Raw genomic sequence first — 23,321 nt, 5'->3', positions numbered from 1 at the left:
AAAAAATATATATATATTTTTTAAACTCTGAAGGCACCTTATTGCATTTAAGAATGACCCAGAGTCTCCCCTCTGGTCCTCTCCACAAAGTCAAACGCCTCCTGCCACTCCTTAGTGAAGAGATGTCCTTCACCATCGCCCGCCAGCCCCCACCACCCCCACCCTCTGCAGGGAACTGTCTGTGCTGAGTGCTGGGGGGAGGTGGTTTTCAGGTTGGATTATTCACTTTAACTGTGAGATGTTAATTCCCTAACCTCATGTTTGTACAGTGCCCAGTGAGCAACACAACTTCCTCCTGTCATCCCGCCATTTGGCTGATTTGCATACTAGGGTTTTATTAGATAGGACAGTATTACAGGAATCTCCCATTCCTGCGTGGTGTGATAAGGTAACGCTTCACAAATGACTACATCAGTATCGAGTTATCAATTTTAAAAAATACATACATAATCCAATAAAAATGAGGGAAGGACTTGAATAGGCATTTTCCCAGAGAACACACGCAAATGGCCAGCAGGTATATGAAAAGGTGCTCAACAGCACCAGTGACCAGGGAAATGCAAGTCAATCCCCAAGGAGGCATCGCTGCACACCTGCCAGGATGTCTCCGGTCAGAAAGACCAGGGATAACGTAACAGGTGGAGAGGATGTGGAGGAAAGGGAGCCTGGTGCACTGCTGATGGGAATGTACTGGCCCGGCCACTACAGAAAACACTAGAGGCTCCTCAGAAACTAAAAGCAGAACTACCCTAGGACCCGGCAACCCCACTCCTGGGCATGTAATTCCAAGAAAACGAAAACATCTCCAAGAGATGTCTGTACTCCCGTGTTCGCTGCAGCATTCCTCCTAACAGCCAAGGTGTGGAAGCAACCTAAGTGTCTGTGGACGCATGAACAGATGAAGCCGATGCTGTGTTTACCTACGAGGAACTAGTATGCCGTCTGTAACAAAGAAGGAAGCCTTGACAGGAGGACATCGCGCTAAGGGAAAGGAGCCGTCCCTACAAAGACAAATACTCCAGGACTCCACGGCGCCAAAAAAAAAAAAAAAAAAAAAAGGTCAAGCTCAGAGAGACAGAGGAGAGGGGGCTGAGCTGGGAAAATAAGGAGAGGTTCTGAGGACCCTGGGCCGGACATGGGACCACACGTGAAACCCTGTGTTGTATAACGGAAATGTGCTGAGAGTAGAGCTGGAATGTTCTCTCTCTCTCTCTCTCTCTCTCTCTCTCACACACACACACACACACACACACACGTATATGAAAAAATGAATACATTGGTAGATCAAGTTTGAAGAAATTTGTCACCATTTTCCCCCCTTAATATAAAAAGGAGAATAAAAGGACCACAGCCTGCAGTGCACGTCCTCGGAAGGGCTCTCAAGTCAAAAACGCACAAGGCCGGGCCAACGCCAGCCCCCACCCTCGCCAGAGTCCCCGGGTCCGCACCTCCTGGGGGACCCCGGCGTCCCCCTCCCCACCCCCAGCAACTCCGGCCCCTAAATCTCCTGCCTTCGACCCCTGAGGCCCTGCGCCCCCACCTCCTGCGTCCCCCCCACCCCGCTCCACCTCCCCCAGTCCCCGCGCGCCCCCACCTCCTGCGTCCCCCCCGCCACCCCGCTCCACCTCCCCCAGTCCCCGCGCGCCCCCACCTCCTGCGTCCCCCGCGCCCCCGCGCTTCTGCACCCTCAGAGCCCCGGCCCTGCGCCCACACCTCCTCTGGCCCCCGTGCCCACGCGCCCAGCCCGGCCCCGGCGTGCCTGCACCTCCGGCCCTCGCGGTGCGCCCGCACTCCCTCTGCGGTGCGGTGCGGTGCGGTCCGGCCCGGCTGCAGCCGCAGGAAGCTCAGCGCCCCTCGGGGGCCAGCGGAGCCCGGCCTGGGGGGTCGGGGAGGAGCGGGGTCCCGGCCGTGCGCCGCTCACACCTCCGCGCAGCACCCCGGGGGGAGGAAGAGCGGCGATGTGCGCCCTGAATCTGATAGGTGCGGAGGCTGGCGACGGCGGTGAGGGGCGGGGGAAGGTGGAGGGCCACACGCTGCGCCCGGCGACTGTGGGGCGGACGCGAGTAGAGGGACGCCCCAATCCCCTCCACCGCCCCGCGGGGCTCCGAGAAGCCGCAGGACCCGGCTCCGGGTGTCCGGGAGGCGGCAGGAACCGTCTGCAAAGTTCCCCTCCGCGGCCTCCAGGGAAGAGCATCCTTCCCTGCGCGCCAGACGCTCGCGGTGTTGGAATTTGCCCACGTCCCCTTAGGGCGGCGCCTTCTTGGAGCGCACCCCCTGCCCTCCCGGGGGACGGGTCCAGAGTTAACTTTCGAACACTCTGTTCTCGGGAGGCCGCGCGGTCCTGTGCTCCCCAAAGCCCTGATGCCTCCAGAAAGAACACCCTCCCCCCTTTCAGAAAAGAGGCTTTTTCATAGCAAACGGGCTGTTTACAGCAATGAGTCAAGGTCAGATTAGGGAATGGGGGGGGGGGGGTGTGGGGGCTGTTTAATCCTTAGGAGAACCGAATGCAGTAGGTACTATTCCAATTCCCATTTCACAGAGGAGGAAACTGAGGCGCAGAGAAGTTAAGAGGCGTGATGAGTAGTGAGATGGATGGGATGATGCCATTGGGACCCCAGCTTTCTCTGGCAGGGAAAATATGCATATACTTATCTACAACAGTACACACGGATACTTTTTAAGAGTCAGGATCATCTAATTCAGTGGATGTCAGCCGTGTCTGGAAATTTTGAGACTCCCCAATGCTCGGGCCCTACCCCTGGCCGAATGAATCAGACTTCTTTTCCTCAATCTCACATGTCCACTCGCTTCAGAACAATGCCACGCCTGAGTTTCCTGTGGCTGGCATGGGATCCTTCTTGGGCAAAGACGAATGAAATGGGCTCATGTGAGGGAGGGGTGAAGAAGCCCCGAATGTTTAAGGAGGTGGAGTGCCACAGCCGACCAGATGCAGAATCTGATGCTGCCCCTGCTGTTGATCCCGCTACCTCAGGGCCCTGCTCCCTGGGGACAGACTGAGGGCTCACACCGCCACTCTGGGACAGGCTCACACACGGTATTCTGAGGCCCACTTACATGTTCATGGTCCATGAGAAAGGCGTGTAAGAAACCACGGCACTCCCTTTCCAAAAAGCATGGAGCCCTGGCCGTTGTTGCTCAGTGGTTAGAGCATCTGACTGGGCACTGAAGGGTCTCAGGTTCAATTCCTGGTCAAGGGCACCTACCTACCTGGGTTGTAGGTTCGATCCCTCATATGGGAGGCAACCAATTGATGTGTCTCTCTCACATCAATGTTTCTCACCGCCCCCCCCCCCCCCCCCCCCGCCCCGCCGCCTCCTCCAATCTCTCTAAAAATCAATGGAAAAAATTTCTTCCCGTGGGGATTAATAATAATAAAAAGAGTTAGAGAAATACATGGACATTGATGAAGATGGACTTCTTGGCAAACTCTCCGAAGAGGAATTGGAACTCTTGGAAAATGTTCCCGATGACCTAGATCCCCCGAGTGCCCTGCCACGAGCTGGATTCCAACAGAAACACCAGACAGAGAGCAGCCACCAGGCATCTGACCCTGAGCACCTGCCTCCTCACGTCCCTGGAGAAGGAGGCTTTGGAATGGAGAGACGGGGAAGACCCTGCCCTTCCCGGAGAAAAGAAAGGGAGAGAAGCGTCTTTCCCAGAGGAAGGGAACGTGACCCTGGATCCAGAACCAGAAGAAACTCTGGCCAGTGCCTCCGACACTGAACTCTACACAATGTGCTCAATAATCCAAAGTTTGGTGAAGAAACATCCCATATCAAGGGCCTGAGAGAAATGTGGTCAAAGGTGAAAGGTCAAGCCTCTGAGCAACCACCCAACCCCACAGAGGTGGGAGTAAGGCTGCAGCTGAAAGCCAGCCATCCCGGCCTCCAAGGAGCCAATCTCAGCCGCAGACACTCCAGTTCCGGCCCTCGAGGAATTGGCAGATGCTCTGGACAACAACCTGCATGTAACTCACAGCCCGCAGCAGTGACCCCGGGGCGATTGCTGTTGCAGATATTCTGAAAGTAAACCAGACCTAGAAAAGCCTACTCATAGAACCCAGTTTTCTAACAGGAACTCGGGTCCCAGCCCTGCAGAGGCGCTAAGAGAACATGACACCGTGACCCAAACCAGGATGGACAGCCAGGGACAGCAGTTGGAACAGCCGTAGAGATGGACATTGCCCAGATGCTCCTGGAGAATTCAAGGGTCCTTGAACTTGGATATCGGTTTACCGAGCAAGGGCCACGAGCAAGGGGGCGGCTGCCACCACAGAGAGTCCTGACCTGGTTTGTGAAACGTGAGTTGAAGGAGACCAAGGGTCAGTTTCCACAAGAGGCGAAGTTTCCACCCGGCGGCCATTTAAAAAGGAACAAAAACTCTTCTTCTGAAACAGAACGAAGTGTCCGATGCTGTGATTACCGGAGTCAGATCAGTAGAGCGCGGTTGAACCTTTGTGGTGCGCTTCATTGTCCGCACGGCCGGCGATCAGAGAGGGCGACAGGCCTAACACCTTGAGGAAATCGCCCTGACATCTCCTCCCAAGCTCGCTGTGCACATAGGGTTAGGAGGTGGGAGGAAAAAACCTAAAAATGACACGTAACAGCTACGTGAGTTTCCCGTCTGCTTTCTGTCCTGGTCCTTGTAAAATTAGCACCAAGATGCTGTAAAGATCAGCCCCGAGACACTGACTCCTTTTCACAGAGGGTCTGTCCTTGACCTTCTTTCTGAGTGATGGTTCCATTTGGTCTTCAAGGCCACTAGTCTTTATCTGCCTCCTGAGCAATGCATCCATTTGGGCTTCAAGGATATATATATATATATATATATATATATATATATATATATATATAAAATTATTTTCCTACAAGAAGCCATAACTTTACTAATGATAGAAACAGTACAAATGTCAAACCAAGCTGCAGTAACGCTCTTGAAACACCGAAAAAAGGTCCTCCTTTTAAGCCTGGCTGGCGTGGCTCCGTGGTTGAGCATCGACCCATGAACCAAGAAGTCACCACCTGGATTCCCAGTCAGGGCACATGCCTGGGTTGCAGGCTCGATCCCCATTGTGGGGCGTGCAGGAGGCAGCTGATCAATGATTCTCTCTCACCACTGATGTTTCTATCTCTCTCCCCCTCTCCCTTCCTCTCTGAAGTCAATAAAAATCTAGTTTTTAAAAGGTTGTTCATTTCAATTAACACAACTAGTAATTTTCTTTTTTCTAGCGCCACTTACTTACCTGGGATTTTAACACCTACAGTTGTTGTATTTGCTCACGGGCACCTCTGGCAACTTGCACCAGTGGGCACGTGCAGATCTTAGTGGGTGACAAGAATCAAAAATGATGTTTTAAAAAACAAGATGCAGAGCCGGTTGAGAGTCAGGGTGAGGAAGAGGCCTCAGAACTAGCAGGAGGAGCTGTGGGTTGCAGGGCGGGCGCAGGGAAGAAGCTGATGAGTGAGAGCATAGTGGCAGGGTAGCGCCATCAGCAGCCCAGATGTGACAGCTCCCCAGCGCCCCGCCCTGGCCGACAGGCAGCAGGACCCTTAGGTAACCACATGGGCCTGGCGCTGGGGCTGAGCACTGCTAGCCAGCACACCCAGGCAGGATGCAGCCTCACAGCCCCTGGATGGAGCTGGCGCCAGCCCAGAGGGTGGATAAGGTAACGCCTGCCCTCCCTCCACACCCCCGCCTCCTTGCCCTCTCCCTCCCTGCCTGCCTTCCCCATCGCCTCCAGGTGTCACACCTCTGTCAGCCACAGGCCCCTCAGCTCAGATGGCTCACCGGACCAGCCTTGGGCATCCTGGAGGACTGGGACACAGGGCAGGACCGGAGGAAGGTGCCTGGGGAAGACAGAACTGAGAAGCGGAGGGTGAGTGTCCCCTCAGGGCCTCGCACAGCCATGGTCCAGCTAAGACTGGGATGATGAAAAGGCCACAAGAAGGTGTGGAGAGAGCCTTCCAGGCAGAGGGGAGGCCCCGAGGCAGGAATTTGCCTGCCACGACTCAGTCTTACCATGTGGGAAATGGGCTCATAGAACAGAGCAGACCAGATAGGTCAGTGCGCACAAATCTCACAGCCTTGCTCACACTCCGACCAGAGAGGCAGGGGTCGGGGACGCAGGGGTCGGGGCCCTTGCGAAGCTGCAAGAGGACCCAGGCAGTGCCCTGCTCTGCCCCCTCCTCATGGCTGGATCTCACCTGTGGGCCATGCAAATGCTGCCCTTGACAGCAGCTTCGCCTCTTCCCACATGTCCCCCACGCCCGCCCCCCAGGTCCTCCAGAGCACGGGACCGAGACCGCCATCAAAGCACCCAGGCTTCCCAGGTTGCTGAGACCCCAAACAGGGGTCCCAACCTCAGCACAACTAACACTGGGGGTCAACTAGTTCTTCATTGAGGACTGACTTGTGTGTTGTAGGGTGTTTAGCAGGATCCCAGGCCTCTAAGGCCAGGAGCGTGCGCGCGCGCGCGCGCACACACACACACACACACACACACACACACACGCATGTTGTCTCCAGTCATTGCCACATGCCTGAGGCAGTCGGGCCCGGGCCCACAGACAGCAGCAGAGCACACGTTATCGGGGCTGGCCCTGCGAAAGAGGGCAATTTCTCAGACGGGACAGTTTTACTACCGAATGGGGCTCCTGGCCAAAGTCCACCTGCCCCATCAGCCTCCTTGCTCCTCAGGTGGGCTGAGCTCATTCCCATCACAGGCTCTGTGCGCCTCCTCACCCCTCTTCCGGAATGTTCCTCTCCCAGGTATTCACGGGACTCTCCCTGCTTCACCCTGGCTCCGCTCAGGCCTTCCCTGAACACTGTCTAGGGCACACAGCCTCCCCCTCACCACCTAGGCCCTTGCCCGCCTTGCTCTGCTGGGCTGCCTGGCATCCATTTACTCCCTGGCGTGTGCCCTGTGGCCCCTGGCAGAGCAGGGCTCAGGGTGCACACCACGTCCCCAGCAGCGGGCTGGGCGGGGCAGAGGGCTGCCCAACAATAGTTGTTGAATAAATAAGTGAGGGAATGAAGGAGCAAACCGCAACGATGTGTGCAGAGGCCCGGGGAACAGAGAGAGCAGGGAACTCTGTCATGCCTCTGGTTGGGTCTCGGGGGGGGGGGGGGGGGGTTGGGAGGCAGGGAGAGACCCTCCCTCCTCATCCAGGCTGGTGATCCCGGAGGGAGGGGGTTTGTGCCCTCCCCCATCTCTGAGGTCAGAAATGCGTCTCCGTGGAGAACCCTGCACCTCCGAGGGAAGAACCTGGGTGCACGCAGCCTCTGAGCAAGACAGTCCCTGGACCCTGTGTGAACTCAGAGAGCTGGGCAGAGGTTCTCTGAGGCCTGAAGATGGGTTCCCAGGGCAGCTGCTGCCCTAATTAGCATGAGGGAGCCAGGAAGGTTTTTCAGGCCCACGGCAGGTTTCTGAACCGTTAAACAAAGCTGGCGTGGCGTGGCGCGAGGGGGCTGTGGGGGCTGAGACTCTGACTGGAGGCTGGCGTGGCGGGAGGGGGCTGTGGGAGCTGAGTCTGCGCTCAGAGGACGTGCCTGCAGCCTAGAGGGTGGTGCACACGCAGGCCGAGTGGCTGACCGTCCTGGGGCCCCAGCGAAGCCATCGGGGGACACCCTGCCCACATGGCCCAGAAAAGCCTGCCCCGCCTGGCCTGACACCACCCCCCACCAAGAGGCCCGCTTCTCCCCGACTGGGTGGGGGCTGCAGAACGTAATTGTAATCCCGACCCCTCGAGGGGCCGAGGAGCTATTGGCTGGAGTCAGGACAGCCCTCCAAGGTTGTGGCCAGTGACGCCCTAAGGTTGGGATGAGCATGGCCGGCCGCTCACCCCTCTAAGTCAGTGGTCAGCAAACTCATTAGTCAACAGAGCCAAATATCAACAGTATAACAATTGAAATTTCTTTTGAGAGCCACATTTTTTAAACTTAAACTATATAGGTAGGAACAGTGTTATTAACTTAATTAGGGTACTCCTAAGCTGGCCTTTGCTAAAAACTCAAGGGGTCAAAGAGCCGCATGTGGCTCGAGAGCCACAGTTTGCCGACCACTGCTCTAAGTAGATGGGACCAAACCTTCCCAGGCAATGAAGGGGTCCTCACTCTGAGTGGGACCAGAAAGGGCAGTCTGCACTGGCTTAAAGAGGTCAGGTGAGCGAGGAGGGCTGAGTTCAGACGACACGGGCACCTCTGAGAAATAGAGCCCCCAGCCCTCAGGCCACGGCCAATGTGACGTTAATAGTATGGGAACTTGCCTCAGTACCTGCTGTATTTCGTACTTCCTTTTTTGTTGTTGTTGTTCTTTTTGCTGTTGTTAATTTTGTTTTTAATTTAATGAATCTTTATTGTTCAGATTATTACAATTGTTCCTCTTTTTTCCCCCATAGCTCCCCTCCACCCGGTTCCCACCCCACCCTCTGCCCTTACCGCCCCCCCCTACCGCCGCACTGTCCTCATCCATAGGTGTACAATTTTTGTCCAGTCTCTTCCCGCACCCCCTACACCCCTTTCCCCCCGAGAATTGTCAGTCCACTCCCTTTCTATGCCCCTGATTCTATTATATTCACCAGTTTATTCTGTTCATCAGATTTTTTTATTCACTTGATTTTTAGATTCACTTGTTGATAGATATGTATTTGTTATTCATAATTTTTATCTTTACCTTTTTCTTCTTCTTCCTCTTCTTAAAGAATACCCTTCAGCATTTCATATAATACTGGTTTGGCGGTGATGAACTCCTTTAGCTTTGTGTTATCTGTGAAGCTCTTTACCTGACCTTCAATTCTGAATGATAGCTTTGCTGGGTAGAGTAATCTTGGTTGCAGGTTCTTGCTATTCATCACTTTGAATATTTCTTGCCACTCCCATCTGGCCTGCATAGTTTCTGTTGAGAAATCAGCTGACAATCATATGGGTGCTCCCTTGTAGGTAACTAACTGTTTTTCTCTTGCTGCTTTTAATATTCTCTCTTTGTCTTTTGCTCTTGGCATTTTAATTATGATGTGTCTTGATGTGGTCCTCTTTTTTTTTAATTACTTTATTGATTAAGGTATCACATATTTGTCATCAACCCCTCCCATTCCCATCCCAAACCCCCCCACACACACACACGCATGCCCCCATCCCCCTGTTGTCCGTGATCACTGGTTAGGCTCATATGCAAGCACACAAGTCCTTTGGTTGATCTATCTCCCTTGTCCCCACCCTCCCCTACCTTCCCTCTGAGGTCTGACAGTCGGATCAATGCTCTTCTTGTTCTTCAGTCTATGTTGTTCATCATTTCCCCTAGATGAGTGAGCTCATGTGATACTAGGAATACACTTATAGGAACTGAAAATGAGACAAGCAGTAATGGTTATGCTGAGAGGCAAATGAATCAGTCTATAGTGAGTTTCTTTCTGGGCCAACAGTTCTTTTGAGTCCCGATTTCTATGTCCAACAGTTGTTTATGTGTACATAGCAGCAATGATATTTCAGTTCTAGATGGTGGACAAATGGTGGTAATGCAGGTCCGACCCTCTCTGGTTTGGTCCTGGGCAATCTGCAGTGACGCACATCTGCTGACTGCTAGTATGGAAAGGCATGGTCAACGTCTTCCATCTCTGGACTGTTTCTCTTCTGACTTCATGGCTGGAGCACTCCTGTCAATTCCTCTCTGTTGCAGGAATCTGATGTGGTCCTCTTTGGATTCCTTTTGTTTGGGGTTCTCTGCGCTTCCTGGACTTGTAAGTCTATTTCTTTCACCAGGTGGGGGAAGTTTTCTGTCATTATTTCTTCAAATAGGTTTTCAATATCTAGCTCTCTCTCTTCTTCTGGCACCCCCATAATTCGGATGTTGGTACGCTTGAAGTTGTCCCAGAGGCTCCTTACACTATCTTGATATTTTTGGATTCTTTTTTCTTTTTGCTTTTCTGGTTGAGTGTTTTTTGCTTTTTTGTATTTCAAATCTTTGACTTGATTCTTGCGATCCTCTAGTCTGCTGTTGGATCTCTGTATATTATTTTTTATTTCAGGCAGTGTATGCTTAATTTCTAGTTGGTCCTTTTTCATATCCTCGAGGGTCTCACTAAATTTATCGACCTTTTCTAGAAAATTCTTGAAAAACCTTATAACCATGGTTTTGAACTCTATAACCAGTAATTTGCTTTCCTACATTTCTTTCATTTGTGACCTGTTTCATTGTCTCCGCATTTTGCCTGCTTCCTTGAGTTGATAGAGTGGCTTTGCATGCTAGGTGTCCTATAGGGCCCAGTGGCTCAGCCTCCCCAGTTACCTGAGGTGAACACTCTTGGTGCACCCCTTTGTGGGCTGTGTGCACAGTCTTATTGTAGTTAAGCCTTGATCGTTGTTGGTATCACTGCAGGGAATTGACCTCTAGGCCAATTGGCTGTGAGGATCAGCTGTGTCTATGATGGGAGAACTTCTCTGCTAGAGACACCCTTATGAGATAAGACTTGCTTCAGTGGGGCTTTTGTGCTCACTGAGTCTGCCCCCTGAGTGTGTCAGTCACTGGCCAGGTCAGGAGCTGGACCAGGACGTGGAGGTTAGCAGAAGTTTAACAGAATGTGAGGGGTAAAGAGGAAGAGCCGATGGATCTGACTGGGGGTGGACATCGATGCGAGAGAAACGTCTAACTCTCTATCCCTCTCCCTTCCTCTCTGTAAAAAATCAATAAAAATATATTTTTTTTAAATAATAAGTTCAGTTAACATCCATCACCTCACTTAGTTACAGTGTTTCCTTGTGACGAGAATGTTTAAGATCCATTCTCTTGGCAACTTTCAAATATGCAGAACAGCACTGTTAACTATAGCCCTCCTATTGTGCATGACTATGTAGTTTTTTAGTGCAGGCCTTCTCAGAGCCTTTACTTGACTTGTGAAGGTTCCAGAGGGGCATCGAGAAGGCAGCCTTTTCCTCGCCTCGCTAATCATGCAACCCATTTTGCAAAGAGCGTGTTGGAGGACTGATGTTCCCAGATCCCCGCTAAAGCAAAATAAATAAGTCGTGGTGTGATACCTCTGTTACTTCTGCTGAGATCTGACGCCCATTTGGCAACAAGACGTCTCGGTCCATGCACACGGATGAAAGGAGCCTTGTGGAGGCACTTGGAGACGTGGACTTGAACTTGAATTTTTCATATTTGCGGAGCCAGACCACACTGTCCCCCAAGTCCACGGGGCACAAACTAACTGCTGTGCTTGGCAGCAAATGTGAATGTTTTAAGAAAAGCCTGGTGTTTACGGAATGTTTTTCAAGCAGGGCCCCCCTCTCCCCGGAGCCAAGAGAGCATGCCTTTCCCCCGGCTGGCGTGGCTCAGTGGTGGAGCATTGACTTACAAGCCAGGAGGTCACGGTTTGATTCCTGGTCAGGGCACATGCCTGGGTTGCGGGTTTGATTCCCAGTCAGGGCACATGCCCAGGAACATGCAAGGAGCGGCCAGTCAATGATTCTTTCTCATTGATGTTTCTATCTCTGTCTCCCTATCCCTTCCTCTTTGAAATCAATAAAAAAAAATATTTTTTTTAATAAGAACATGCTTTTCTCAGCACTTTCTGCCTTGCCACCCCCACCCCACCCAGAAGGCTGGAGTTCTCACAGGTCTTGTCCAAAAAGAAGCAAGTGGAAAAGCAGGACACTCCAATCCACTCATTGGGCTGAGACCCAGGCCCCGGCCAATGGGCCGACCCCCGTTTATGGAAGGCCCAGGCAAGGAAATGCCCACGCCAGCCCAAATGCCTGCCTCGCACAGAAACCTGTGGGCAGCCTCGCCCCGGCCGCGCCCCCTCCTCCAGGCTGCATCTCTGACAGCCGGGGCATGGTGGGGGCGGCTGGGACATGCTATGCCCCTCTGTAAGCTCCTCCACCTGTCTGCTCTCTGACAATTGCCACAGCTCACAGGACTGTCACTCTCCAGCCTGACACCCGGGACAGAAGCCCGAGGCCCCTCCTCTCTCACTGTCACAGAATCTGGTAAGTCCCCCCTAAGCCTGTCTGTCCCCCAGCTCCTCCTCCAAGCCCAGCCCAGGCCTCCCCATCTCTGCCTGGCACTTTCAAGCACCCAGGATTGGCCTCCTGAGCGCCGCTGCCAGGAGACGCTCGCCTCATTAAATGGGGCCCTTGCTTGAACCCCATGGTCACTCCTGGTCAGAGGCATGGGCACTGAAGGACGGTTCATTGGCCCCAGCTGCTCACCTGGCCAGGCGCTGTCCAGCCCCTCTCACCAACCAGTCTGCCACTTGGGACACACCGCTCTGCCATTATTTATTCCTCTCCTGCCCTCTCTTCCCTTCCCCAGGGCCCTAGAAAACTCCTATGCATCCATCAAAACCCACATCAAATGCCACCTTCTCGCCCCTGCTCAGAGTCAGTGACTTCCTCCTCCTGCCATGTTTGTCCCTGCCCCTGCAGCAGCCCTCGCCACCCTGCACCATGGGGGCCACCATCTCTGGGCTCACGTTGGGGACAGAGACCTCATGTCATTTTTTAAGATAAATTTTTATTGATTTCAGAGAGAGAGAGAGAGAGAACTAGAAACAATGATGAGAGAGAATCACCTATCCGCTGCCTCCTGCACGCCCTCTACTGGGAATCAAGCCTCCAACCCAGGCACGTGCCCCGATGGAGAATCAAACTGTGACCTCCTGGTTCAAAGGTCAACGTCAACCACTGAGCCACACCAGCCGGGCTCATGTCATTTGTTTTTCTGCTGCCGAACCTCGCACGGCGTTACCCTTTAAGGGTGAAATAATGCGCAGGCAGAGCTGAGGGAACCCCTGCCTGCCTCGCTATGACCCCGAGAACCCCTCCTCTGGGGCTCGTAGGTTGAGGAGGACGAGGAAAAGTCAGCAGTGCTTTCTGTTCTCACCCCATCGCTGGGGACAGCCAGCTGCTAGTCATTCAGACTGAAACTGAATGGAAGGGCTCCGTTAAAACAAAAGCACTACCAGCAGAAGGGCAGCACCCGAGGCTACGGGCTGGGAGCACCGAGGGGGAGGACGCAGGGGACAGGGACCTCGGCCACAGGCTGGGAGCACCGAGGGGGAGGACGCAGGGGACAGCAGCCTGGGCCACAGGCTGGGAGCACCAAGGGGGAGGATGCAGGGGACAGGGGCCTTGGGGGACAGTGCCCTGTCTCTCCACCTTTTTACTCTGGTCATGGTCCGTATTTGGGGGACAGTGTGTTTGTTCATTCTGCCACTTGCCACAAGCCCTGGTCACACGAAAAGGACTTTGGGAAACCCCCGAGCTGCTGAACTAGCAGAGACGCCCTGTCATCGGTATTTTTGTTGGACGTGCCCAGTCCCACCCACGGAACCATGAACACGACGTCTTCCTGTGTTCCTCGGGACAGAGTGGCCGTCGACCACAAAAGCACCCTTCCCGTAAGAGAGGGCGGTGTCCTGCCATTACTGAAAAAAGTCTGGGATGAATCGAACCACTGGCGTTAAATTCATACATTTAGAAAACCAGGGAAACCGAATAAATAGTTTTATTTATTTAAATAAAGGGAGGGTAGAGCTTTGCAGAGGATCAGCTTCCGTCGGGGCAGAGAGGTTACAGAATCCACCCAGGACTCTCCACAGGGACCCCAGCAGGCATTTTCCACGTCAGGGGCTTTAATCTTGGAAAGGGGGTCGTAAAAAATGGTGTGTGCTTAATGCCTAGTTTGTAAATGAAGCATCATAAATTTCACTTGTGTTTTCTACTCTTTTTATCCTCATCCAAGGGTATGTTTTTATTGATTTGAAAGAGAGAGTAAGGGAGAGGGAGAGAGAGAGAAACATCGATGTGAGAGAGCAACATCCATCGGTTGCCTCCCATAGGCTCCCCAACCAGGGATCAAACCCAAAACCTTTTGGTGCACAAGACGACGCTCCAACCAGCTGAGCCCCCCGCCAGGCTGGCCTTCTGTGTGTTCAGTGGTCGTAAGAGCTGATCTGAAGTTGTAACGCTCCCTGTTGGTAAAAGAAGTTTCTACTCAGTGCGTTACGAGGCCAGGCCTTCCTGGGAGGTGCTACGAACAAGCAAGGACAGGGCCACCTCCCTCACAGCCTTCACACTTGCCCTCCAACAGCTCTTCAAGACGTTTCTGTTTAACGCATTGGGCATCCTCTGCCATCACCCTCAGCTCCCACCCCAGGTCACCTGCCCCTGTTGAACCCAAACCGAGTGTTACAATCCCACCTACAAGTGCCTCCTGGCTTTGCCATCTCAGCCAGTCGTTCCCCAGAACTGTTCGTCTACACTAATAAAAGAGAAAGGTGCAAATTGACTGTACCTTCGTGAAGCCCACCAACCAATTAGGAGTGAGTATGCAAATTAAGCCAACAAAGATGGCGGGTTAATTTGCATACACAGGTGCTGAGCGGCCCGGGGGGCGGGGAGCAGGACGCTTGCGTCATCACCATGGCGACAACGCAGGCGTTCTACACCGCCCCAGCGGCTCCAGGCCTCTGGACAGCATGGGAAGGCAGAAAGGCGGCTCTGGCCAGAGTGAAGGCGGTGCCGGCAGCCAGAGGAAGGAAGGCCCATTCTTGCATGAATCTTTGAGCATTGGGCCTCTAGTTTTAAGTAAAAATCATAAACCTGAAAGTGGTTCTCTTCTTGGTTCCTTCGCTCCACGCCCAACCACAGGGAGGCCCCAGGGCCGGGCACGACGCTAGACATGAGAAAAAAGGGCTTCTCTTCAGGTTCCTGCTGCCCACACTCACGGCATAGTTTCACCGCCGGGACAGCCCACAGGCAAAGCTGAAAGAGGAAAGGATGGGAGAAAACACAAACAGGAAGCTCACCCCTGTGGGCTGCGCTGTGACCCCTCCGGAACCTGCCGCTATTTGACTCCCAGGGGCACCAGGTAATTGCTGTTTGTGTTCCGGGCAGAATTTTTAGCCACAGTCTGTGGTCGAGAAGAGCTGACTCCTGGCTGGCCAGCTCCAGAAGTGGGTGTCTCAGGTCCTTTGATTTTTTTTTTATATATTTTCATTGATTTCAGAGAGGAAGGGAGAGGGAGAGAGAGAGAAACATCTATGATGAGAGAGAACCATTGATCAGCGGCCTCCTGCACGCCCCACACTGGGAATGGAGCCTGCAACCCAGGCACGTGCCCTGACCGGGAATCGAACCGTGACCTCCTGGTTCATAGGTCAACATTCAATCACCGAGCCATGCCGGCTGGGCATCATTTTAGATGAAGCAATATGGATTCTTCCTTCGGAAGGATTAATACTCTTAATTATTGTGACGCTAGCTCCCCCCAACCCCCATGTTTGTTTTAAATGCCGTATTTTCACTCTTACTAATGAGGATGTCAACAACTATGTTTTGTTTTGTGGCCAGTCTTTTCTGAGAAGTCATTGTAATATTGTTTTCCCAAAGTCAGGCCCCAAGGTTAGCACCACGAAGCTGCGAAGATGTCTTTGGCACCTAAACTATCTTTCGGGTTCCCTGGACAGCCAAACACAAATATTGGCTCCGTCGCCTTCTGAAAGGAGATACAACAAAAACAGCTGAGTCTGTTTGTTATATAAAGGTCTCCAGATCTTACGTCAAAACTATCACAAAAGCTCTTTCATGTAATCGTGAGCGAGTTACATAAACTCTCTGAGCCTTGGTTTCTGTATCTGTAAATTGGGGGCAATCCTCATTCCCTCATAGGTTTACTGTGAAGATTAACTCGGACAACGTAAGCTAACACCCAGCACACAGTAGGCATCCAATGCAGGTTAGTTAGTGAACTTCTTCCCAACCTGAGAGTCTCGTTTAAATTCATATCCAATAACAAAAACCCAAGGCAGGATCAATCTGACTCTGAATATTTTATATTGAGATGAATCGAGTTTTCTCTATTCCTTTTTGTCTATCCAGTTGACCCTTGACGAACACCCGTTTAAACCCCATGGGTTCACTTATACGTGGATTTTTTTCAATAAATACAGCAAATGTATTTTTTCTTTCTTATGGATTCCTTAATTAGCATTTCTTTTTCTTTAGCTTACTTTGTTGTAAAAATGCTGTATAGAATATATATAACAGACAAAATATGCGTTGACTGTTTATGTTATGGGTAAGGCTTCTGGTCCACAGGAGGTAGATCATTAGTAGTTAAGTTTGGGGGAGGCCAAAGCTGAATGTGAAGTTTTGACTATGTGGGGGGCAGCGCCCCTAAACCTGTGTTGTTCAGGCGTCAACTGTAGTTCAAACACAAGCCAAGAATTAGGCCAACTTTCAATGTCCCCTTCTGTCACTGCATTCTGTACTTTTATTATTTCATATTTATGCAAATATCCAGATGCTAAACCCAACAGTTTCCAAAAACATACGCCATGATCTGACAAACTTAGCTATAACTGAGCCATTCAGCCTGTGCCGATGTCATGAACAGTGTTGAACCCGACAGTCGCAGTACAAAGCACAGCACACGGATTCTCCCGGTCACTGCTCACAGCATTCAGGGGAGGGCGGTGACTTTTACTCCCATTTTAGAACTCAAGAGTCGCCTAAAAAGAGGTTAAATAATTCACCCAAAATCTCACACCTGGAAAATAAGAAAACCCAAATTTCCCAGACCAGTGTTGATCAGTGGTTAGTGAAAGGGCAGAGCAGGACAGCACAAAATGTACTGTACCCTCCATCCTGTGTAACTATGTATATGACTCCTTTTTCTTAGAAAACCGCGAGAATGTAACAATTGCATGAACCTGCCAATAGGAATGTAGAGAAGTAGATTCAGTCCAAATTAGGCAATCTCTGTAACCCACGTCACTTCCCTAAGCCCACCCAAATGTCCAACCCTTTATAATTCATCACTCCCCCGGAGTTCGCTCTCTGGCCCCACTGCTGCGTCAGGAGGAGGCTGGGAGCCAAACCCGGGTTTGAATAGAGACTCTTTGCTTTTGCATCGGAGAAAAGGCTCCCTAGTGGTTGATTATTGGGGACCCTGAACTCTGGGCACAACAATCACAGGAAGAAAAATAAACGCATAGGAGCAAAGGAGCTTCAGATACATATCATCTGATCTCAGCCTCCAAAAGGGTGCTACTTGTCACCCCACTTCATTTCCGAGGAGGGAGCTGAGGGCAAGAGCAGCTAAGGCGGCAGCGAACGGAAGCCTGATTCTCCCACCGTGGGAGTGACGTTACAACCAGCTCTGCAGAGAGGGTGGCTTGTGCATCCCTCTTAGACATCCGGGACAGCCCTGGCGACGGTGCACTTTGTACCTAAAACGAGAAAGTTTGAAGAACACATCCCGACTATGTGGACGATGGGCGTCAAATGCACGCCTGTGGGAACACGTGGAATCAAGCAAAGACACCTTCTAGAATCCGCATTACGTGGAGACATCCATCAGCTTTGATAGCACTTTTCATCCATCTTCTCATAAAATAGCCAACGGAGCGAAGATTAAGACTCACATTTTTCCCTCTTGGGTGCTTGGGGCTGAGGGTTTGCGTGGCTGCTGTCACAGCCCGTGGCTCCCGGGTCCTCGGACTGAGGGTTTGTGTGGCTGCTGTCACAGCCCGTGGCTCCCGGGTCCTAGGACTGAGGGTTTGCGTGGCTGCTGTCACAGCCCGTGGCTCTCAGGTCCTCAGACTGAGGGTTTGTGTGGCTGCTGTCACAGCTCATGGCTCTCAGGTCCTCGGACTGAGGGTTTGCGTGGCTGTCACAGCCCGTGGCTCCCGGGTCCTAGGACTGAGGGTTTGCGTGGCTGCTGTCACAGCCCGTGGCTCTCAGGTCCTCAGACTGAGGGTTTGTGTGGCTGCTGTCACAGCCTGTGGCTCTCAGGTCCTCAGACTGAGGGTTTGTGTGGCTGTCACAGCCCGTGGCTCTCAGGTCCTCGGACTGAGGGTTTGCGTGGCTGTCACAGCCCATGGCTCCTGGGTCTTAGGACTGAGGGTTTGCGTGGCTGCTGTCACAGCTCATGGCTCTCAGGTCCTCGGACTGAGGGTTTGCGTGGCTGTCACAGCCCATGGCTCCTGGGTCTTAGGACTGAGGGTTTGTGTGGCTGCTGTCACAGCTTGTGGCTCTCAGCTCCTAGGACTGAGGGTTTGCGTGGCTGCTGTCACAGCCAATGACTCTCAGGTCCTCAGACTGAGGGTTTGTGTGGCTGCTGTCACAGCTCATGGCTCTCAGATCCTCAGACTGAGGGTTTGCGTGGCTGTCACAGCCCGTGGCTCCCGGGTCCTAGTACTGAGGGTTTGCGTGGCTGCTGTCACAGCCCGTGGCTCTCAGGTCCTCAGACTGAGGGTTTGTGTGGCTGCTGTCACAGCTCATGGCTCTCAGGTCCTCGGACTGAGGGTTTATGTGGCTGTCACAGCCCATGGCTCCTGGGTCTTAGGACTGAGGGTTTACGTGGCTGCTGTCACAGCCCGTGGCTTTCCTCGGCCCACGTAACACAGAGGCGGTTTTGTTAGAGGATTAGCCTCCTGCCTGAGCGCCTTGAGCTCTGAGAGCCACTTCACTGTGCTGGTGCTGTTGCCATGGTTACCAGGCCCTCTCAGGATGCTTTCCAGATTACAGATATTGCTGGAAAACAGGCTCATTTCTTGGTTTTTATTCACACAGTTTCTATTGGTTTTATTATTGAATTAAAAACCATGGTGGGCCCTAGCCAGTTTGGCTCAGTGGATAGAACGTCGGCCGGCCTACAGACCAAAGGGTCCCTGGTTCGATTCCGGTCAAGGGCACGTACCTCGGTTGCAGGCTCCTCCCCGGCTGGGCCTTAGTCAGGGGTGCGCAGGAGGCAACCAATCGATGTGTTTCTCTCACATCGATGTTTCTCTCTGTCTTTCCCTCTCTCTTCCACTCTCTCTAAAATCAATGGAAAAATATCCCCGGGTAAGGATTAAAAATAAGTAAATAAAGATTTAAAAAATAAAAATAAGGGAGAACCAAGATGGCAGCATAGGTAAACACCTGTACTTGCTGCCTCCCACAACCACATCTAATTACAACTAAAATACAGAACTATCATCCAGAACCACGGGAAAGCTGGCTGAGTGGAAGTACTACAACTAGAGAAGTAAAGAAGAAAGCACACTGAGACTGGTAGGAGGTGCGGAGGTGCGAAAGCACAGAACAGGCTGGTCCGGCACCCACGTGTGCCACTATTTTTAATCAGGAAGGAGGCCGCCTGGAGGAGTGAGGGATCTCAGCCCCACACCAGACCCCCAGCCCAGGGTCCCAGAGCCGGGAAAGAAGTCCCTACTGGCCGGGCCATAAGAACTACAGGCTGTAAAAACCAGTGCGGATTGTGGTTGAGTGACACATGGGCTGCTGGAGACCCAGCTGCTCCTCTTAAAAGGTCAGCACCGCCGAAACCGGTTTGGCTCAGTGGATAGAGCGTCGGCCTGCGGACTCAAAGGTCCCAGGTTCGATTCTGGTCAAGGGCATGTACCTTGGTTGCGGGCACATCCCCAGTAGGGGGTGTGCAAGAGGCAGCTGATCGATGTTTCTAACTCTCTATCCCTCTCTCTTCCTCTCTGTAAAAAAATCAATAAAATATATTTAAAAAAAAAAAAAAAGGTCAGCACCATGAACCGAATTTACAAGCTCCCACTTCCTCTGAGCTCCAATGCCAGGCAAAGCTCTGGGGGACCCAGACACATATGGGGAGAAACTGGACTGTCTGGCATCGGAGCAGGAACTTGGGGGCAGCTTTCTTCCAGATGGAGGTGCTCTCAGGGGTCATTGTTCCTGTGCTGGGACCTCCCTGGTACAGAGCTGACTGGCAGCCATTTCTGTTTACTTCGCCCTGGAGATTCCCTAAGACCCTGCCCCACCCAATTTACAACCCCAAGCTATATGCAGCGCTTTTGCATATGAACGGCCTGTCCTTGCACAGGCTAAAACTCTGTGAAACAAGCTGCAGCTGGGTCAGAGATTCCCTAACCCAGTCATCGGCAAACTCATTAGTCAACAGAGCCAAATATCAACAGTACGATTGAAATTTCTTTTGAGAGCCAAATTTTTTAAACTTAAACTTCTTCTAATGCCACTTCTTCAAAATAGACTCGCCCAGACCGTGGAAGAGCCACACTCAAGGGGCCAAAGAGCCGCATGTGGCTCGCGAGCCACAGTTTGCCAACCATGGCCCTAACCTATCAATAAAAGGCCCAAAAAACAGCACCAGCACCAGCCTGCCTTGCTTCACAGCTGGGCACTTCCAAACCCCATACAAAGAGGAGGAATCTGCAGATCTCTCTGTAGCTTCTGCTGGGTGGCCCCAGGCAGTGGCTGACTTTGCACCTCCTTGATCTGAGGAGATCCAAGAGCCAGTGTACCAAATGGTCAGTGTGAAACCACCCAGATTACAACTCTTCACATCCATAAGCGACACACTCAAGGGGCAGACTCAGTGAACAACAAAGCCCCACTGAAGCAAGTCCTGCTCCATAAGGGTGTCTCCTGCACAGCAGCTCTCCCACTGTACTCACAGCTGGTCCCCACAGCCAATTGGCCTGGAGGTCAATTCCTCCCAGTGACACTAATAGCAATCAAGGCTCAACTACAACAAAACTGTGCACACAGCCCACAAAGGGGTGCACCAAGAGTGTCCACCTCAGGTGATTGGGGAGGCTGAGCCACTGGGTCCTATAGGACACCTACTACACAAGGCCACTCTGTCAACTCAAGGAGACTTAGCAGCTACCCAATACATAGAAACAAACACAGGGAAGCAGCCAAAATGCAGAGAAAAATAAACATGTCACAAATGGAAGAAAGCAAACTACTGGATATAGAGTTCAAAACCACGGTTAAAAGGTTACTCAAGAATTTTCTAGAAACCTCCAAGGAACATAGTGATACTTTCAAGGATCTTAGTGAGAATGCCAAAAAAAGTGGAAAAGGACCAGTCATAAAGTAAGCATACACTGAGTGAAATAAATAATAATATATAGGGATTCAACAGTAGGTTAGAGGATCCTGAGAATCAAATCAATGATTTGAAATATGAGGAAGCAAAAAACACCCAATCTGAAGAGCAAAAAGAATCCAAAAATATTAAGATAGTGCAAGGAGACTCTGGGACAACTTCAAGCGTACCAACATTAGAATTATGGGGTGCCAGAAGAAGAGAGAGAGCAAGATATTGAAAACCTATTTGAAGAAATAATGACAGGAAACTTCCCCTACCTGGTGAAAGAAATAGACTTACAAGTCCAGGAAGTGCAGAGAACCCCAAACAAAAGGAACCCAAAGAGGACCACACCAAGACACATCATAATTAAAATGCCAAGAGCAAAAGACAAAGAGAGAATATTAAAAGCAGCAAGAGAAAAACAGTTACCTACAAGGGAGTACCCATAGGATTGTCAGCTGATTTCTCAACAGAAACTATTCAGGCCAGAAGGAAGTGGCAAGAAATATTCAAAGTGATGAATAGCAAGAACCTACAACCAAGATTACTTTACCCAGCAAAGATATCATTCAGAATTGAAGGTCAGGTAAAGAGCTTCATAGACAAGAAAAAGCTAAAGGAGTTCATCACCACCAAACCAGTATTATATGAAATGCTGAAAGGTGTTCTTTAAGAAGAGGAAGAAGAAAAGGTAGCTCTCTCGGGTCCTTGTTTCCAAGAAGACCAAGAAAAGAAGGAATAATGGTCGTGCCAAAAAAGGCCGAGGCCATGTGCAGCTTATTCATTGCACCAACTGTGCCCAGTACGTTCCCAAGAAAAAGGCCATTAAGAAGTTTGTCATTCGCCCTGACTGGTTTGGCTCAGTGGATAGAGCATCGGCCTGCGGACTCAAGGGTCCCAGGTTCAATTCCGGTCAAGGGCATGTACCTTGGTTGCGAGCACATCCCCAGTGGGGGGTGTGCAGGAGGCAGCTGATCGATGTTTCTAACTCTCTATCCCTCTCACTTCCGCTCTGTAAAAAATCAATAAAAATATTTTTTTAAAAAGAAGTTTGTCATTCGAAACATAGTAGAGGCTGCGGCCATTAGGGACATCGCCAAAGCTAGTGTCTTCGATGCCTACGTGCTTCCCAAGTTGTATGTGAAGCTGCATTACTATGTGAGCTGTGCCATTCACAGCAAGATAGTCAGGAATCGTTCTCGTGAAGCCTGGAAGGACCGAACACCCCCACCCCGATTTAGGCCTGCGGGTGCTGCCCCACGACCTCCACCAAAGCCCATGTAAGGAGCTAAGTCTTCAAAGAGTGAAGAAAACTTCTCTGGGGGAAAAATAAGTGGAAATTGTACTTAAAATAAAAAAGAAGAAGAAGAAGAAAAAGGTAAAGATAAAAATTATAAACAACAAATACATATTTATCGACAAGTGAATCTAAAAATCAAGTGAATTAAAAATCTGATGAACAGAATAAACTGGTGAATATAATAGAATCAGGGGCATAGAAAGGGAGTGGACTGACAATTCTCAGGGGTAAAGGGATGTGGGGGGTGTGGGAAGAGACTGGACAAAAATCATACACCTATGGATGAGGACAGTTTGGGGGACGGTAAGGGCAAAGGGTGGGGAGGGAACCAGGTGGAGGGGAGCTATGGGGGGAAAAAAGAGGAACAACTGTAATAATCTGAACAATACAGACTTATTTAAAATAAATAAATAAAATAAAATAAAAACCCTTTAAAAATTAATAAAATAAAAAAAATAAAAAACATCGTGGCACTCTAATGTGGGAAAATCACACATCGCAGTTCTGGTAATTGAGAGCTGGGAGGATGGTGTGGAGGTGCCAAATCATGCCCATGGCTTGGCAAACAGAATTTACTAGAGGCCCAATGCACGAAGATTCATGCAAGAATGGGCCTTCCTTCCCCTGGCTGCCGGCACCACCTTCGCTCTGGCCAGAGCCGCCTTTCCACCTTCCCATGCTGCCCAGAGGCCCGGAGCGGCTGGTGTGGGGCAGGACGCTCAGCACCTGTGTATGCAAATTAACCCACCATCTTTGTTGGTTTAATTTGCATACTCACTCCTAACTGGCTGGTGGGTGTCACAAAGGTATGGTCAATTAGCATGTTACTCTTTTATTAGTATAGATGCCTTACATACATGTCTTTACATCATGTCCATGTCAGGCCTGGGTGGGGCTTCCTACCAGGGAATCCCATGATGAGTTACTTCAATAAGGATAAACCCACTCCTCTTCAAACATGCATTACTGATACATTAAAGTAAAAATAATAGCGACCAACTAAAACCATCCGTTATGTTTCGTGAGCATAAATTCTTTTCCAGGAATCGGAATTACTCAAGGTGGGGCACAGGTGTATACTGGGTCCTAGAGAGAAGCATAGGTCTTGGGTGGCGGGGGTCACAAGCCCTG

At 51.2% G+C, this 23,321-nt stretch overlaps 1 protein-coding gene and 1 pseudogene across 1 annotated transcript; both read left to right on the top strand.

Annotated features, from left to right (window-relative positions):
- Positions 1-1,958: 1,958 nt before the first annotated feature.
- On the top strand, positions 1,959-4,412 carry LOC103289904 (tropomodulin-2-like; annotated as a pseudogene).
- A 1,220-nt stretch (positions 4,413-5,632) lies between these two features.
- On the top strand, positions 5,633-22,228 carry LOC129148137 (40S ribosomal protein S26-like). The gene is made up of 4 exons (XM_054712812.1): positions 5,633-5,686; positions 5,795-5,896; positions 21,610-21,726; positions 21,941-22,228. The coding sequence occupies exons 1-4, from the start codon at positions 5,633-5,635 to the stop codon at positions 22,172-22,174; spliced, it is 507 nt and encodes a 168-aa protein (XP_054568787.1). The 3' UTR covers positions 22,175-22,228.
- Positions 22,229-23,321: the final 1,093 nt, after the last annotated feature.

Source organism: Eptesicus fuscus, chromosome 3 (assembly GCF_027574615.1).
Source record: "Eptesicus fuscus isolate TK198812 chromosome 3, DD_ASM_mEF_20220401, whole genome shotgun sequence".
NCBI classification, from domain to species: domain Eukaryota; kingdom Metazoa; phylum Chordata; class Mammalia; order Chiroptera; family Vespertilionidae; genus Eptesicus; species Eptesicus fuscus.
This window is presented reverse-complemented; position numbering and strand designations above follow the sequence as displayed.

What these genes read in the sequence shown, in the direction of transcription:
- LOC129148137 (XM_054712812.1), top strand. Translation starts at nt 5,633, where the DNA reads ATGCAGCCTCACAGCCCCTGGATGGAGCTGGCGCCAGCCCAGAGGGTG. An exon ending in CAGCCCAGAGGGTGGATAAG is followed by an intron (nt 5,687 to 5,794) that starts GTAACGCCTGCC and finishes CAGGCCCCTCAG; the next exon opens with CTCAGATGGCTCACCGGACC. An exon ending in AAAAGGCCATTAAGAAGTTT is followed by an intron (nt 21,727 to 21,940) that starts GTCATTCGCCCT and finishes TTTAAAAAGAAG; the next exon opens with TTTGTCATTCGAAACATAGT.